Raw genomic sequence first — 17115 nt, 5'->3', positions numbered from 1 at the left:
CATTTTTTTTTTTTTGCTTTAATATTATCTTGGTTCCCTTGTATGTTTTCATTTAAATTGGTTTTTATTAAATGTTAAAATAATGGTACATGGGAAATCATGCATTTTCATTTAGATTTATTTTCTATTTTAAATTTTTATCCTCTCTTGCTTTTTTTTAAAGTTTGTTTTTCCTTCCCTCGTTTATATTTTTGCACATTTATTGTTTTGCCTCTTTGTTCCTCTTATATGTTGTTCTTTTTTTTTTTTTAATTTACTTGTTATGTTTTTCTCTTTTTTTGTTTTTTTTTTTGTTTTTTTTTTTGCTTGCCTTTTGGAAGGTTTGTCCCCCCTGGTATGGTTTGGTGTCCCCCCCCACCCTTCACCCCCGGGCCCATCCCGCGGGCCGCGCCCCTCCTCCCGGCTTTGGGCGGCGCTGGCGAGGCCCCCGTGGGCTTCATACGGGGGTGGTCCTGCGGTTGGCTGTGTTGGAGTGGAGAGAGTCTTTGTTCTCCTTCTGGATACAGTTGTGAACTTGGAGGAAGCTGTTATCCCTGTCGGAGTTGTAGGTGGCGGTGGGCGTGGTGGCGGCCTTCAGGGGGTCCCTGCTGAGGGTGTACATGGAGATCTCCGTGGACGGCAAGGTGTTGAAGCCCTTGATGCCCACGGGGGAGGCGTCCCTGGAGTGTGAGGGCTCGGTGGAGCGCGAGCTGGAGCGGCTGCGGCGCTGGTAGCGGTAGCGGTAACTGGGGATGCGGGTGATGGCGGAGGCCTGGAGGTAGTCCGTGGCGCGGGCTGTGGCCCGCAGCTGTTTGTGCCGGTCGATAAACATGTGCACGGCCAGCACCCCGACCATCTCGGCGATGATGAAGGACAGGGCCCCGAAGTAGAAGGACCAGCCGTAGGAGTAACTATTCTTTTTGGAGTCGCTCTTGGAGGGGTCTCCGGCATTGGCAGATATGTACACTATAATGCCAATGATGTTACTCAGACCTGCGGGCGGGACGGGCGTGGAGGGGAGGCAGGGTGGAGGGGAAAGCAGAAGTAATGACGGTTAGTATCCAAGCAGGATGCCAGGCCCTGGGCAGGATGGCGGGAGGCGGACACCTGGATGTGCTTTCCCTGGTCCAGAGTTTTTGTGGAGAATGGATGGGCTGATATAGTGGGAAGTTGCAAGCATCACCTTACTGTCCTATCATTCTGTTTGGAGAGAGCCAGAAAGGGAAGAGCTGAAGGAATCACAGATATGGCAAGAAGGGAGAGAACAGCAGGACATTCTACAATATACTGAGTAATGATATTACTTATTGAGCATTTACTACCTGCTTTCACAGCTGAGTGCTTTGCAAAGGGTTTGCAGATGAGAAAACAGATTGCAGAGAGGTTAAGCAAGTTGCTTAAGGCTGCACTGGGATTTGAAGCTGTTGTAGCAGGGTGTTAGGGCTTCCCCGGTGGCTCAGTTTTAAAGAATCTGCCTGCCAATGCCTGCCACTGCAGTTCAATCACTGGGTCAGGAAGATCCTTTGGAGAAGGAAATGGCAACCCACTCCAGTATTCTTGCCTGGAAAATCCCATGGACAGAGGAGCCTGATGGGCTACAGTCCATGGGGTATGAAAGAGTCGGACACAACTTAGAGTCTAAATAAGAAGCACAAGCAAGGGGTTAAGTCTGGCTCCTGGAGCCACACTGCCTATATGCAAAGCCTTTGGCAAGGTAACCATCATCTAAGTTTCCATATCTGTGAAGTAGATATAATAATAGGGCTTACTTCTTTTAGGTTGGGAGAAGATGAATACATAGGAATACGTATGAGTTACTACTACATGTGAGTTAATACACATGAAAGCTGTTAAGAGTCTTCATGTAGTAAGTGCTGCTTAAACGTTAGTTGTTCTTATTAAATGGCTCATGCTACCACCCATGTTCTTCTGGCATCTGAAGCCAGTGTGACTTGTCACGTAGCTGTACTGAGAAATGTGGTTTTGAGTGCCTGCCTGCTCCCACCTGGGTAGGACAGGGAGGGAAGAGGGTGATGAGGACAGACCCAGCATCCTGAGAGGGTCTTGGGAGTGGGGTCTTCTTTCAGGAGGTGGGGGAAAGGTGAGTCACTGGGCTAAAGGTCGGGGTGTGGGGACAATCCCGGTGGACTCAGTGGAGGGCTCAGGCCTGGCTATGGCACAGGAGCCCAGCACAGCCTGCCTTCTGTGCGACTTGGCCTGTTGGAAGGTCCAGAAATCCCTCTCCTCTCTCCCCTCCTTTCTTTGCCAGGCCCCTCCAGTCACCAGGCCCCCCAACCTCAGCCTCCTCCCTGTTGGTGGGCCTAGCCTCGGGCCCCCTGGTGCAGCAGCTCTTACCTGCAGACACGAAGAAGATGCCGGCACTCAGAATGATGTTGTGTCGAGTCTTATAGAACTCGCTGGCTGCAATGCAGAGTCCGCCCATGAAGAGCAGAATCACACTCAGGATCGGGAAGATGCTCGAGGCCCTCACAGCCCCTGGAGAACACAGTGGGTGGGGAGAGAGAATGCCATGGCTGTGAGATGAGGCGTGGTGTGCCAGAGGGAGGAGAGGGAGGAGCTCACAGGGGCGGGGGCTGGGTGAGTTTTATGGACGCAGGACCAGAGTGGAGGTTGCTTAGCAATACTAGGGAGGGAGAGGGAGCACGCCACCGCTCAATTCACAGGGGCTCCCCGCTTCTGCAAGGATGAAACCCCAGCACTTCATGAGACTCACATGGCCCTGTGAGACCTGGTCTCTCCCCAGCCCCACCTTCCCTCCTGTCCAGCCACAACAAACTTCCCATGACATATTATTGCATGTTTCTGACTTTTGCCATACTGAGCTTTCTTCCTAGAATGTCTTTCTTGCTCTTTTTCACTCAGCCAACTTCTATTCATCCATCAAAACCCAGCTCAAAGTCCCCTCCTCCATGACGCCTTTCCTGATTTCTTTAGGCAAACTTATTAGCTTTCTCCTCTGCACTTTGGGGCACTTGGGGCACAGAGAAAGGCGGTGTGTTATAGTGGTTAGAGCTGGGTGGTTGGACTCTGCCTTTAGCATTTATTAGCTGTATAAGTTTGGGTAAGTCATCTCATTTCTTCATGCCTCAATTTCCTCACCTGTAAAATTGGCATGGTGATAGTTCCTGCCTCTTAACATTATTGTGAGGATTAAATGAGTTAATTCTGATAATGTACTTAAGATAGGTCTCTGAAGCCATATAGTAAACATTTGCTCAGGTAGTTATTATAGTAAATAGTTGTTTATATATATGCATCCACCATAGGTCATGGGATCCCATGAGAGAGAGGATTGTAGCTGTTTTTTTTTTTTTTTTTTTTTTTTAGTTCTCTCTCTTCATTTGTTCTGTCCTCAACACCTAATTCAAAGCCAGAGATACAGAAAGCCCCCGATACAAGCTTGCCTTGTGAATCAATGTGGAGAGGTGGTCCAGAAAGAGGAAGAAACTGACACATTGCAAAGAAAACAGAAGAGAATAAAAGCAAAAAGCAAATTAAAAAAACCTCTCAAGACAAGTTAAGAAGGAAGGATGAACAAACAGGCAGGAGAAAAAAAGAATATTTTAATGAACATTTTACCCTAGCATGGAGGAGAATGAGAGAGAGGCACAGATGGCTGGGGCGGGGGAGGGGAGGTGGTTGGGGGTACATGAGGGGGGCTGTGTCTGAAAGATGCCCCAGAAGCATGGAGTCTTTGGCAGTGTGTCTGGAAAGTAAAATATTTTTTTCTATCCAGATTCAAATAGGCAGAGAGTGACCTGAGGATCTCCGACCCCATGTCCTGGCCTGTGTGGACCAGGCAGGAGGCAGAGGTATCTGGTGGCTAGTATAAGGAAAAGGATGTCTTCCTGACACGTTGGGGTGGCTTGAATGGCAACCTAGGAAGGTAAATCCTTTTAGACTGAGAACCCTTTGGCTCGGCCCGGAGGGTGGTAGGGGGTGTATGCTTTGGAGGGGAAGTGCCTGCCCTACTGGCCCATCCCTGTTCCTTCTGGTGGCAGCATGACCACAAAGGATCTGTGAAGAAGAGAATTTTTCTATAGAACTTGAGGAATTTTTCTAAGAAAAAGTTTTAGGCCATTTACTGTGACATGTGATGTAAAACCCTTCTTTCCCTGGTGGATCTTCAGTTTACATTGCTCGTGATGCTCTTGAATGAGTGGATTATTTTGGGGGGACTTGAAGAAGGGTGGAGTTCTGTATTGCAAGTTGGGGGCACCTGAGCTGCTCATTTTGAAACAGGGGTAAGAGGGTGATGGGCAGCTGAGTTACTCTGCAGTCTAGTAGCCCTCTCCCCCGGTGGGCAAGGACTGGGCTGCCTCCTCTCCAAACCTGAGTGGATGCTTTCTTCCTGCAGATGTTTTCTGAGATGATATCTCTATCCCCAATTGGATTGACACCCCCCACCCCCACCATACAGGAACACATGCCCAGATGCGCCCATTCACAGCTACCTGGAGGCTCATCTCCATAAGTACATGAGGATGGCAAGAGCGTTTCGAAGACCCAGCTCACAAGAGATAGGATGGATTAAACAAACACACCGCGTTGGGTCTGACATACATGGTACAATTTAATCCTCATAATACCTTTGCAGGGTGTATTTTTTGCCCCAATTTATAGATGAGAAAACTGAGTTTCAGAGAGGTGATGTAGCTTGCTCAAAACCACCCAGTTAGTAAGTCAGGATTCAAGCCCAGATCAGTCCAACTTTTGGATACCCTGGATTCTTCCTCTGGGGTTTTTAAAGAGCCCAGGAAGCATCTTGCAGGATCCAGAGACCTGGGTTCTGCTCCCAGCTCTGCCCCTCCTTGCTCTGTGGCTGAGGCAGGTACCTTGCCCCCTCTGGTTTCCCCATGTTTAACATGGTGTGGACCATTAGATGATTTCTAATACTTTTCCTTCTCTGTGTGGCTATGATTTCTGACCAGCTGGAAACAGGGACAACAGTATAAAGAAAGATAGAGAGGCTGGGGTGACTTCCAAAGGGCAGCAGCGGCTGCTCAGATGAGCAGCGGGGAGGAAGGTCTCTGGCCTTTTCCCTGCAAGGAAGCAGGTTCTTCCTGCCCGCAGTGTGCTGCATTTGGCAGGCCAGGTCTGCATCCTCAGAGCTCACGCCTCACGGCAGCCCTGGGCCTGACGTTTCCGGTTCAGCCAGTCGGCTGTGGGAGCCTGGATGCCCCAACTCAACTTTCCTGGCAGCAGAGAGAGCACCAGCTGCGGAGGGAGATGAGATGCTGTGTGTGTGTGCATGCATGTGCGTGCACACGCGCGCGTGTGTGTGTGTGTACTGGGTTGGGGGAGTGGGCAGGCTGGAGGGAGACATTTGCTGTGTTGCAGCCAACGTGGAGAAAACAGGATCACTTCACAAGGTAACAAAGCAGCAAGCAGGCAACAAACAGAAGCCTCTTTACTCCAGCAGAGCCAACTCAGACACCAGCTTCCCTTGGAAGAGGCCTCTTTACCCAGAAAAAAGGTGATAGGGGCAGCTGGGAAACAGTACCAGCCTAGGAAGACTGAAGTCCTCAGGACCCAGATCCAGGTTGGCAGAAAGCCGGTTTCGAGCTGGCAGGGACCCCCACACTGAAACAGTCTTCTGAAGGAGGTCATTCTGGCTGGGCAATGTCACAGAGGAATTTTGGAGTTAGCCACACCTAAGTTCAGAGCCTGGCTTTGCCACTTAGTAACTGTAATCTTGGGCAAGGATCTTACCTCTCTAGAGTCTCAGTTTCCTTGTCCTGTAAATGGGACAGGAAATCTCCTGTTCATAGGAACATGTAAGGCCTTGCTGCTCAAATGGTAGTCAAGTACCAGCAATGAGGGCATCATGAAAGGAGCTTAGCAGAAATGCAGATTCTCAGGCCCCGCCCCATCTAGTTCAATTGTACTGAATTAAAGTCTGCATTTTGGATAAACAACAGGGTCCTACTGTAGAGCACAGGGATCTATATCTGATACCCTGTGATAAACCATAATGGAAAAGAATATGGGGAATTTTCTGGTTCTCTAGAGGTTAAGACTCAAGTGCCCTCACTGCCAGGGCCCAGGTTTGATCCCTGATTGTCAGACTAAGATCCCATAAGCTGTACAGCATGGCCGAAAAAGAGAAAAGAACATGAAAAAGCGTATATATGTATATATATAAAACTGAGTCACTTTGCTGTACAGAAATTAAGTGTTGTAAGTAAACTATACTTCAATAAAAATACATAAAAGAATTCACATTTTAAAAATATCTTTGTAACAAGACTAGTATGTGTCTGAATGTTTGAGACAGGCTATTGCAAGGACTAAATTGGATAATAACTGTTTTGTTTCTGATACTAGGAGGGCAGTAAAGGGTAGCGATTTTTGTTGTTTTTAATGTCCTTTTTCTTTCATGCCAGACACAGTTTCCTTATGAATTATCCTGACTTCCTAGTAACCTATATTACTGTATTAATAGCAATAGCATTGCTCAGTTCAGTTCAGTCGTTCAGTCGTGTCTGACTCTTTGCGACCCCATGAACCGCAGCACACCAGGCCTCCTGTCCATCACCAACTCCCAGAGTCTGCCCAGACGCATGTCCATCGAGTCGGTGATGCCATCCAACCATCTTATCCTCTGTCGTTCCCTTCTCCTCCTGCCCTCAATCTTTCCCAGCGTCAGGGTCTTTTCAAATGAGTCAGCTCTTTGCATCAGGTGGCCAAAATATTGGCGTTTCAGCTTCAACATCAGTCCTTCCAATGAATGTTCAGGACTGACCTCCTTTAGGATGGACTGGTTGGATCTCCGTGCAGTCCAAGGGACTCTCAAGAGTCTTCTCCAACACCACAGTTCAAAAGCATCAATTCTTCAGCACTGAGCCTTCTTCACAGTCCAACTCTCACATCCATACATGACTACTGGAAAAACCATAGCCTTGATTGGACAGACCTTTGTTGGCAAAGTAACGTTTCTGCTTTTTAATATGCTGTCTAGATTGGTCATAACTTTCCTTCCAAGGAGTAAGCATCTTTTAATTTCACGGCTGCAATCACCATTTGCAGCAATCTTAGAGCCCAGAAAAATAGTCAGCCACTGTTTCCACTATTTCCCCATCTATTTGCCATGAAGTGATGAGACCAGATGCCATGATCTTCGTTTTCTGAATGTTGAGCTTTAAGCCAACTTTTTCACTCTCCTCTTTCACTTTCATCAAGAGGCTTTTTAGTTCCTCTTCACTTTCTGCCATAAGGGTGGTATCATCTGCATATCTGAGGTTATTGATGTTTCTCCCAGCAATCTTGATTCCAGCTTGTGCTTCTGCCAGCCCAGCGTTTCTCATGATGTACTCTGCATATAAGTTAAATAAGCAGGGTGACAATATACAGCCTTGACGTACTCCTTTCCCTATTTGGAACCAGTCTGTTGTTCCATGTCTAGTTCTAACTGTTGCTTCCTGACCTGCCTACAGGTTTCTCAAGAGGCAGGTCAAGTGGTCTGGTATTCCCATCTCTTTCAGAATTTTCCACAGTTTATTGTGATCCACACAGTCAAAGGCTTTGGCATAGTCAATAAAGCAGAAATAGATGTTTTTCTGGAATTCTCTTGCTTTTTCGATGATCCAGCAGATGTTGGCAATTTGATCTCTGGTTCCTCTGCCTTTTCTAAAACCAGCTTGAACATCTGGAAGTTCACAGTTCACATATTGCTGAAGCCTGGCTTGGAGAATTTTGAGCATTACTTTACTAGTGTGTGAGATGAGTGCAATTGTGTGCATTGGCTGCGACAGCGCACGAGCGTGGCAGCTGCAAAGGCACACTAGCACGGCTGAGAGGAGCTATCCTGGGCCCGAGGTCAGGGGCAGCTGCCGAGAGGAGCTGACCGCATCAGAGGTAAGGAGCAGAGGCTGTGCTTTGCTGGAGTAGCCGTGAAGAGAGAGCTCACGTCCAAGGTAAGGGAAACCCAAGTAAGACGGTAGGTGTTGCAAGAGGGCATCAGAGGGCAGACACACTGAAACCATAATCACAGAAAACTAGTCAATCTAATCACACTAGGACCACAGCCTGGTCTAATTCAATGAAACTAAGCCACGCCCTGTGGGGCCACCCAAGATGGGCAGGTCATGGTGGAGAGGTCTGACAGCATGTGGTCCACTGGAGAAGGGAATGGCAAACCACTTCAGTATTCTTGCCTTGAGAACCCCATGAACAGTATGAAAAGGTAAAATGATAAGATACTGAAAGAGGAACTCCCCAGGTCGGTAGGTGCCCAATATGCTACTGGAGATCAGTCGAGAAATAACTCCAGAAAGAATGAAGGGATGGAGCCAAAGCAAAAACAACACCCAGTTGTGAATGGGACTGGTGATGGAAGCAGGGTTCGATGCTGTAAAGAGCAATATTGCATAGGAACCTGGAATGTCAGGTCCATGAATCAAGGCAAACTGGAAGTGGTCAAACAGGAGATGGCAAGAATGAACATCGACATTCTAGGAATCAGTGAACTAAGATGGACTGGAATGGGTGAATTTAACTCAGATGACCGTTATATCTATTACTGTGGGCAGGAATCCCTTAGAAGAAATGGAGTAGCCATCATAGTCAACAAATGAGTCTGAAATGCAGTACTTGGCTGCAATCTCAAAAACAACAGAATGATCTCTGTTCGTTTCCAAGGCAAACCATTCAATATCATGGTAATCCAAGTCTATGCTCTGACCAGTAATGCTGAAGAAGCTGAAGTTGTACAGTTCTACAAAGACCTTCAAGACCTTCTAGAACTAATACCCCCAAAAGATGTCCTTTTCATTATAGGGTACTGGAGTGCAAAAGTAGGAAGTCAAGAAACACCTGGAGTAACAGCCAAATTTGGCCTTGGAATGCGGAATGAAGCAGGGCAAAGACTAATAGAGTTCTGCCAAGAGAATGCACTGGTCATAGCAAACACCCTCTTCCAACAACACAAGAGAAAACTCTAAACATGGACATCACCAGATGGTTGACATCGAATTCAGATTGATTATATTCTTTGCAGCCAGAGATGGAGAAGCTCTGTACAGTCAGCAAAAACAAGACTGGGAGCTGACTGTGGCTAGGATCATGAACTCCTTATTGCCAAATTCAGACCAAAATTGAAGAAAGTGGAGAAAACCACTAGACCATTCAGGTATGACCTAAATCAAATCCCTTATTACTATATAGTGGAAGTGACAAATAGATTTAAGGGACTAGATCTGATAGACAGAGTGCCTGATGAACTATGGATGGAGGTACATGACATTGTACAGGAGACAGAAATCAAGACCATCCCCAAGAAAAAGTGCAAAAAAGCAAAATGGCTGTTTGAGGAGGCCTTACAAATAGCTGTGAAAAGAAGAGAAGTGAAAAGCAAAGGAGAAAAGGAAAGATATATCCGTTTGGATGCAGATTTCCAAAGAATAGCAAGAAGAGATAAAACCTTCCTCAGTGATCAATGCAAAGAAATAGAGGAAAACAATAGAATGGGAAAGACTAGAGATCTCTTCAAGAAAATTAGAGATACCAAGGGAACATTTCATGCAAAGATGGGCTCGATAAAGGACAGAAATGGTACGGACCTAACAGAAGCAGACGATATTAAGACGAGGTGGCAAGAATACACAGAAGAACTGTACAAAAAAGATCTTCACGATCCAGATAATGACGATGGTGTGATCACTCACCTAGATCCAGACATCCTGGAATGTGAAGTCAAGTGGGCCTTGGGAAACATCACTACAAACAAAGCTAGTGGAGGTGATGGAATTCCAGTTGAGCTATTTCAAATCCTGAAAGATGATGGTGTGAAAGTGCTGCACTCAATATGCCAGCAAATTTGGAAAACTCAGCAGTGGCCACAGGACTGGAAGAGGTCAGTTTTCATTCCAATCCCAAAGAAAGGCAATGCCAAAGAATAGCATTAGTATTAATGCTAAAACTTATCATGAGAGAAGAGAATATCTTATTTAGTCAATGCACAGGTATTTATTGATCTACAAGTAAGCGGATGAAACTGCACAACACCATTTTTGGGGTTCTTCCTACATGCCAGGCCCTACTAAGTACCTCCCATGGGTGAACCCACTTAAACCTTCTACCAACCCCATGAAGGTATGAGTCTTGGTTGCATATTATAAATAATCTCCAGGAATTGGCAACATGTTTCGGTAAAGGGACACATAGTCAAGGTTTCTGGCTTTGCAGCCATAAAGTCCCTGTTGCAACTACTCAACTCTGCCCTTGTAGCATGAGAATAGCCATCAGGAACATGTGAATCAATGAGTGTGGCTGTGTTCCAATAAAACTTTACTTAGAAAAACGGTGGGCCAGATTTGGTCTGCCTATTACAATGTGGCCTGAGAACATAGTGACCTGTACTAGGGAAAAGCTGTGTGGTCCAGAGTGGAGGGATGTTTTTCTTTTGACTATGTGGCCATCACCATGCTTGGTTCCAGGCTGGGCATAGGTTTATGGGTGGAAAATCAGGCCTGGTCCATGTCTTCATTGAGTTTAAGTTCTCTTGAACGACATATGGCACAGATGAACATGTAATTAACAATTCAGATGAAGTGCTATGCAAGAAAATTACCCATATGGTACCATGAGGGCAAGTAGTAGGATAACGTACTGCAAGGAGATCAAACCAGTCAATCCTCAAGGAAATTGGCCCTTCATTTGGAAGGGCTGATGCTGAAGCTGAAACTCCAATATTTTGGCCACCTGATGTGAAGAACTGACTCCTTGGAAAAGACCCTGATGCTGGGAAAGATTGAAGGCAGGAGGAGAAGGGGACAACAGAGGATGAGATGGTTGGATGGCATCACTGACTCAATGGACAAGAGTTTGAGCAAGCTCTGGGAGTTGGTGATGGACAGGGAAGCCTGGTGTGTAGCAGTCCATGGGGTTGCAGAGAGTCGGACACGACTGAGCTGAACTGAGTGTCACCTGCAGATGGCTGATGCTGACTGAAGGATCAGTGTGTGCTGGGGACACACACACTGTGGACCTGTGTGAACCTTTAGTTCTCATTTACAACTCCATAATTACTCCCATCACACACAGACTAAAACTGAGGCACAGAGAGATTAAGCCTTTTGTTCAAGCCCATGCAGGGAGGAAATGGAGGAGCTGGGTTTGTGAACCTAGGGAGTCTGACTCTAGGCTGTGCACCAAACCACTGCACCCCTGGCTGTCAGAGCACCCTTATAGCTGACATGGGCGTTGGAGAGGGCTTTCCTGAGATCGATGGACAAAGGGAAGCTAAGTGGGCAGAATAGAGGCAGGGCATTCTAGGGAGAGGATGCAACACAAGCAAGGGCTGGAAGACGCGTGGCTCGTCTGGGAACTTGAAAGGGCTGGTCACAGAGAGCTAGGGCAGGGCCTTGGGGAGCTCTAAGGGGGCTGAAGCAACCGGGCCCAGGCCACCCAGGGACTCACAGATAGCCTTTAAAGGTCTTAAAGCTAGCAGGGCTGTCACAGTCTGATTTGGATTTTAATTAAAATATATATATATATTTTTTTGGCTACACCCAGGGCATGTGGGATCCTACTTCCCCAACCAGAGATTGAACCCGTGCCCCCAGCATTGGGAGCGCAGAGTCTTAATCACTGGACCACTAGGGAAGTCCTGATTTGCATTTTCAGAAGCAAATGATTTAAGAAGGGTCTAGGGTTGCTGTAGGGCACCAGGAGGAGGACTGTTGCTCACCACATAAGTGATGGTGGTGCTTGGACCAGAGCAGATACAAAGAGTCTAGCAGAGGAGGGTGCATTTGAAGGGTGTTCAGGAGGTGAAGTAAAGCGTTGTGATGAATGGATATGTGTGGAGAAAAGGGTGGTGGTAAGGATAACTTGTGGGTCTCGGGTTTGCTGGCTGGTTGGATAAAACCACTGATGGGGCTTGGAGAGGATCAAGAGGTAAGGAAGAAAATCAAGGTTTGTTTGGGACACATGAAGGCTGAGGTGCTCTGGGGACATGCATGGTGGGCATGGAGTGGGAGGTGGATGTGTAAGACTAGGGCACAGAGGCTCAGTGCAGGCTGAAGCTGCAAGTGGGGAGTCAGACTCAGAGGTGAGCACAGCAGAGCCTGAGCATGGAAGAGTAGGGGGTTTACCTAGAGGCTTGGGGAGACCCCATATTTAGTGACTGGTTTGGGAAGACCTTGTGCCAATCTCCTGGTGTTGCTGAGGCCTCTACTTCCTTGTCTGTAAAATGGGACTGAAAACTGGAAATCTGTCTACCCTATAGGGTGCCTGCTAAGTCACTTCAGTAATGTCTGCCTCTGCGTGACCCTATGGACTGTAGCCCACCAGGCTCCGTCTATGGAATTTTCCAGGCAAGAATACTGGGTGGGTTGCCATTTCCTCCTCCAGGGGATTTTCCCAACCCAGGGATTGAACCCTCCTCTCTTACATCTCCTGCAGTGACAGGTGGGTTCTTTACCACTAGCACCACCTGGGAAGCCCCACCTTACAGGGTGACAGTAATTAAATTGGAAGAAGACTGTGGAAGCTTTTGAAAATACAGAGCCTTGGGTAAACTAGGAACAGTGTATTATTGTTTTCTATGCTGGTGATGGAAATGAGGAGTGTCATAAGCACCCAGAAGGGAATATCATCAGCCTTTCGGAGCGGGTAGGCTCAGCCATAAATCCCTCACTCACTCTTTCTTTGGCCACGTTCTGTAGACAGATCATCTCCAATCCAGTGCTCTGTGGGCCCGGCACCCATGGTGTCCTGCTGTGGTGGGCACAGCTGGAGGACACATAGATGGCTGCACTCGGGGATCCTGCTTCCACACTCAGTCTGGCAGGGGAGGAGGGGAGTGGTGTGTAGGGTGGAGGGAGGTGGGCAGACCTCTGCCTAGTGCCCACTCTTTGCCTGGCTTGTCCTGAGGCCTGATTGTGGGCTTTCCCTTCTCTGGGTCTCAGGTCTGGCTCTGAGTAGGTGGGACCAGATGACTTGTAAGGTTTCATCCATCCCTGGTGGACCTGTGCCCTGCAGACCTCCATCAGGGACCACTCAGCCAGGCTGGCCGGGTGCTGCTCGTGCCTTTCATCAAAATAGTCATCATGATCAGGTATAGGGGAAGCCGGGGCTCCTTATTTTCTTGGCATGGTGTTAAACTCTTTATGCCTGTTATTCCCTTTGGAATTTGATGTGTTCTAACAGCACAAAGATGTGCTGAGTTGGGCGGAGCTTCTGGGCTCTGGGGCATCTCTCAGCCTCTCCTCCTGCACACTGAGCTGGATGAGGAGCCAGTGACTGTGAAAGGGAATCAGCTGCTGTAGATGCAGGTGAGAGTGAGCGTGAGAGAGTGAGTGTGTGAGGAAGAGTGACAGGAGAGAGGAGGAGCGGAGGGAAGAGGCAGGGGGACGGAGGGATGCAGGGAAAGCCACTCAGAGCGGTGGCTAGGGGCGTGGGCTCCTGCTGTGGGCTGCTTGGGGTCCCATCCTGCACTCCCCTGGCCTCCCACTGGCGGTGTGGCCTCTGTGTCTCACTTTTCTCATCTGTATAATGGAGACACCAACAGTGCCTACTTCTTCGGGTTGTTGTGAGATAAATGAGGGTAACTTATGGTGTCTCAGGCCAAGGGTTCCATGAAAGTTTGCTATATCTACTGACATAGGAAAGAGATTTCAGACCCCAGCGAGCTTCCTCTGGGAGGGCCACCTGTGCAGGTGCTGGAGGCTTTCTGAATTTCTGTGGTCTCTGGGGTCGGAGATGGGCTCAGGAGAGACGGCCTGAATGCATCCCATGTTGCCCCCACCCCACGAGGCTCAGTGGCCACCTCTGCTGCAGGACACACCCAGCTCCCAGGGCCACAATAAGGGGCAATGAGTCAACGCGTCTGAAGCTATGAGAACCGTGTCTGGTACCCACAAGCCCCAGGAAATGTTAGTTCTTACATGGCAGAGAGTATTATTGCTGTTTTTCACGGGCCTGGGGTTACCTAGACTGATGTTTATTAAAGTACAGGTCGTGGAGTCAGTGTGGTGAGAGTGGCATTGGGCACTTTAATAAACGAACCAGAACAGAACAGAAACTATCCCCGTGGGTGGAGGGCGTGAGGCGGAGGCGCTGATCATGAGGCATTTGCTCTGGCTGCCTGGATGTGAGTTAGTAGGGGCTCTAACTTAGATGTTCCCGACTGCAGGATGTGGTCATCACACCGCGGTGACCTCTGGAGGGGAAGTCCCGCATGACAATTTTGCTGAAAAGGGCTGCACTTCCTGGGCAGTAGACAAGAACATTTGGCCTGGATAACCAGGGAGGCAGGTGGTGTCCCAGGGCTTCCCAGGTGGCTCAGATGGTAAAGAATCTGCCTGCAATGCAGGAGACCCAGGTTCGATCCCTGGGTCGGGAAAATCCCCTGGAGGAGGAAATGGCAACCCACTCCAGTATTCTTGTCTGGAGAATCCCATGGACAGAGGAGTCTGGAGGGCTGCTATAGTCCATGGGGTGGCAAAAGAGTCACCTCACAGCTGAAGTGACTTAGCAGGCACCCTTTATGGTAGACAGAGTTCTGATTTTCAGTCCCATTTTACAGACAAGAAAGTGGAGAATCCCATGGACAAAGGAGACTGGTGGGCTATAGTCAATGGGGTCACAGAGAGTCAGACATGACTGAGTGACTGAACACGTGCAGGTGGCGTCCCAGGAACTGTGCTGGGCTGGGGCTGGCCACTGTCCCTCTCTGGGCCTCAGTGTCTTCCTCGTCTGTGAAATGGGCGCGTGGGGCTGGGTGGCCCTCGTGGCATGTCTGCTTTCAGCATTTCTGGAGATGGAAGGCTGCCTCCCTGAACTCTGAAGCTCTAGAGGGCAAGGAGAGGCAGTGGGCTTCCCTCAGCACTCCCCTGGGTTAGCCGGGGAGCCCAAACAAAGCACCACCCTAACCTTTGTCTCGTGGTATCCTCAGAATTGCCCCTCACCCCTACCTGGGACTGGTATACATTGAGGTTCAGAGAAGGTGAGTATCTGGCCCAAGGTCACAGAGCAGAGCTCATCTTAAATTCAGGCCCTTTCATTCCAAGTCCCAAGCTCAGGCCTTGACACCTGGTATCCCCCACAACCACGTGCCCCCACCCCCTGCCCCCTGGTCCTCAGGGCCTGGTGGGACTGGCAGAGGGAGATGGAGAAGGGGGAACAGGGGAGAGTGCGGGCTTTTCTGAGGCTGGGATGGGTGGCTTTGGCTCAGCTGGAGCCCCTCCAGCCTCATTCTGGGAAGAGGAGGAATGTGCTAGGCGGCTCTAGGGAGGGTGGTTCCTTGTATATTCATTCAGCAAATCTCTCCCGGGCCTGACTGAGGACAGGCCCTGCACTGGGTGGGGTGGGGTGGTTGGGCGTGGGTGGGAGCAAACTCTATTTGCAGCTACTCCCTTCAGTGTCCTCAAGCTGTTTCAGCATCCAGTGGGAAAGAAGACTGTAACAGAGTGGTCACCTCCCTGCGACCCAGCCTCCTCCACATCTCCGGCCTCAGAAGGGCTGCACTGTCCACCATCTCCCAGACAGGACACCTAGACGTCGCCTGAGTCTTTTCTCTCTCACCTCCCCACTCTACCTTGATGCAAGATGCCAGTAATTCCTGCTGGCTCCAGAACTAGTCCGCCTTCTCATCCACCTCCCTCACTTCCTCCCTGATCTGAGCACCATGTATTTCAAGCCTAGGTCATGGCTGTCATCTCTTGCTGGTCTCCCTGTTCCTGCTGAGACCCCAGAGTCAGTTCTGCAGGAGAAGCGGAGCAGTGCCATTAGCCTGGACCTCAGTCCTTTCTGCTCAGAACCTTCTCGCGGTCTCATCTCAGAGTGAAGCTGAGGCCCCCAAGCCCTAGTCTGGCTTCCCATCCACAGCTCACACCCTCAGACTCATTATGTGGCCACCTCCCATCTCCTGGACACAACACACACACACACTCACACTCACACACACACACTCTCACACACCATGAAGAGACCCATGTGCACACAAGCAGACCCACACATACATACAGGCACTTATATTCAGACTGACAGACGCTCAGATGCACAGACACGCAGGCATCAAAAGACACAGCAGCCAGCACACGCTCATGCCCCTGGGCACAAGACACACACAGACACACCAACACACACTAAGAGTCATCGGAAGTCACACCCTTGCCACCACCACCTCTTCTTCACCAGCTTGAGGTAAGGAGCTTTGGCAAGAAGAGAGAAGGCTACTGTTTTAAGGACAACTGGACTATATGAGGATCTTTTACTTTTATCCAGTTTGTTTCACTTTTTCTCTTTCATATTCAGTGCCCCCATTTCATTGTGCTTTCCAATTTCTCCATCTCTTCTTTTTTTTCATGTTCTTTCTCAAGCCTTTATCAAGCATAGTAGAAAAACTTTTGTATACATATATATAAATATAATATATATATTTTAGAAAACTTATGAATTTTTGCCTAACTAAAAAATTTGACATTTTGATTCTACTTGTTTGACTTATGTATGAATAGAATGCTAGATTTCTAATTAAAAAATAGATATGTAACAAACAAAAAAGGTTTACTATATAGTACAGGGAACTATCGTTGATATTTTATAATAACCTATAATGGAAAATAATATAAAAAATAATATATGTGTATATAACTGAATCCCTTTGTTGTGCACCTGAAACATTGTTAGTCAACTAGACTTCAATAAAATATATATATATATATTTTTTTTTTTTTTAAAAGAAGAAGAGAGAGGGCTAAGGAGGTGCCACACAGCAGACCCAGCTGACAGCCCCATGGAGCTGCTTGGAAAAAACCGACTGGTTACCATGACTTTGTGGGTAAGTTAGTGATAGGTGGGCAGGGCCTGTATTAGCCACACCTTTGTGGGGCCCAGAAGTCCAGTGACTCAGGGTGATGACTGGGACCAGTTAAGGCTGTCCCTCCTTGAACTCTGTGGCTGTGGAGAAGCTGGGGACCCCGTTGAATCCCCACGGAGACTGGGCAGTAAGAGCATTCATTCATTCACTCATTCATTTGTCCCGTCAGATATTAATTCGGTGCTTTCCTTCTGCCCCATCCTTCAAGAGGCGTTGAACTTGCCTGAAGCTTGGTCTGCTGGCTTGAGAACAAGTGAGTCCCACTTTCTCTGCTCTGTGCCCCTGGCCAG

General features: G+C 48.4%; 1 protein-coding gene across 1 annotated transcript in view; it reads right to left on the bottom strand.

The window, feature by feature from the left end:
* Positions 1–263: 263 nt before the first annotated feature.
* Positions 264–17115, bottom strand: part of LOC120861198 (voltage-dependent calcium channel gamma-2 subunit) — a 119585-nt gene continuing 102733 nt past the window's right edge. Inside the window, exons 3-4 of the mRNA XM_040236856.1 lie at positions 2335–2475; positions 264–972 (exon numbers count right to left, since the gene is read on the bottom strand). Coding sequence (XP_040092790.1) covers positions 437–972; positions 2335–2475 — 677 coding nt within the window. The 3' untranslated portion in view covers positions 264–436. The remainder of the gene's footprint in view (positions 973–2334; positions 2476–17115) is intronic.

Source organism: Oryx dammah, unplaced genomic scaffold (assembly GCF_014754425.2).
Source record: "Oryx dammah isolate SB20612 unplaced genomic scaffold, SCBI_Odam_1.1 HiC_scaffold_11229, whole genome shotgun sequence".
In the NCBI taxonomy this organism is placed as follows: Eukaryota; Metazoa; Chordata; class Mammalia; order Artiodactyla; family Bovidae; genus Oryx; species Oryx dammah.
This window is presented reverse-complemented; position numbering and strand designations above follow the sequence as displayed.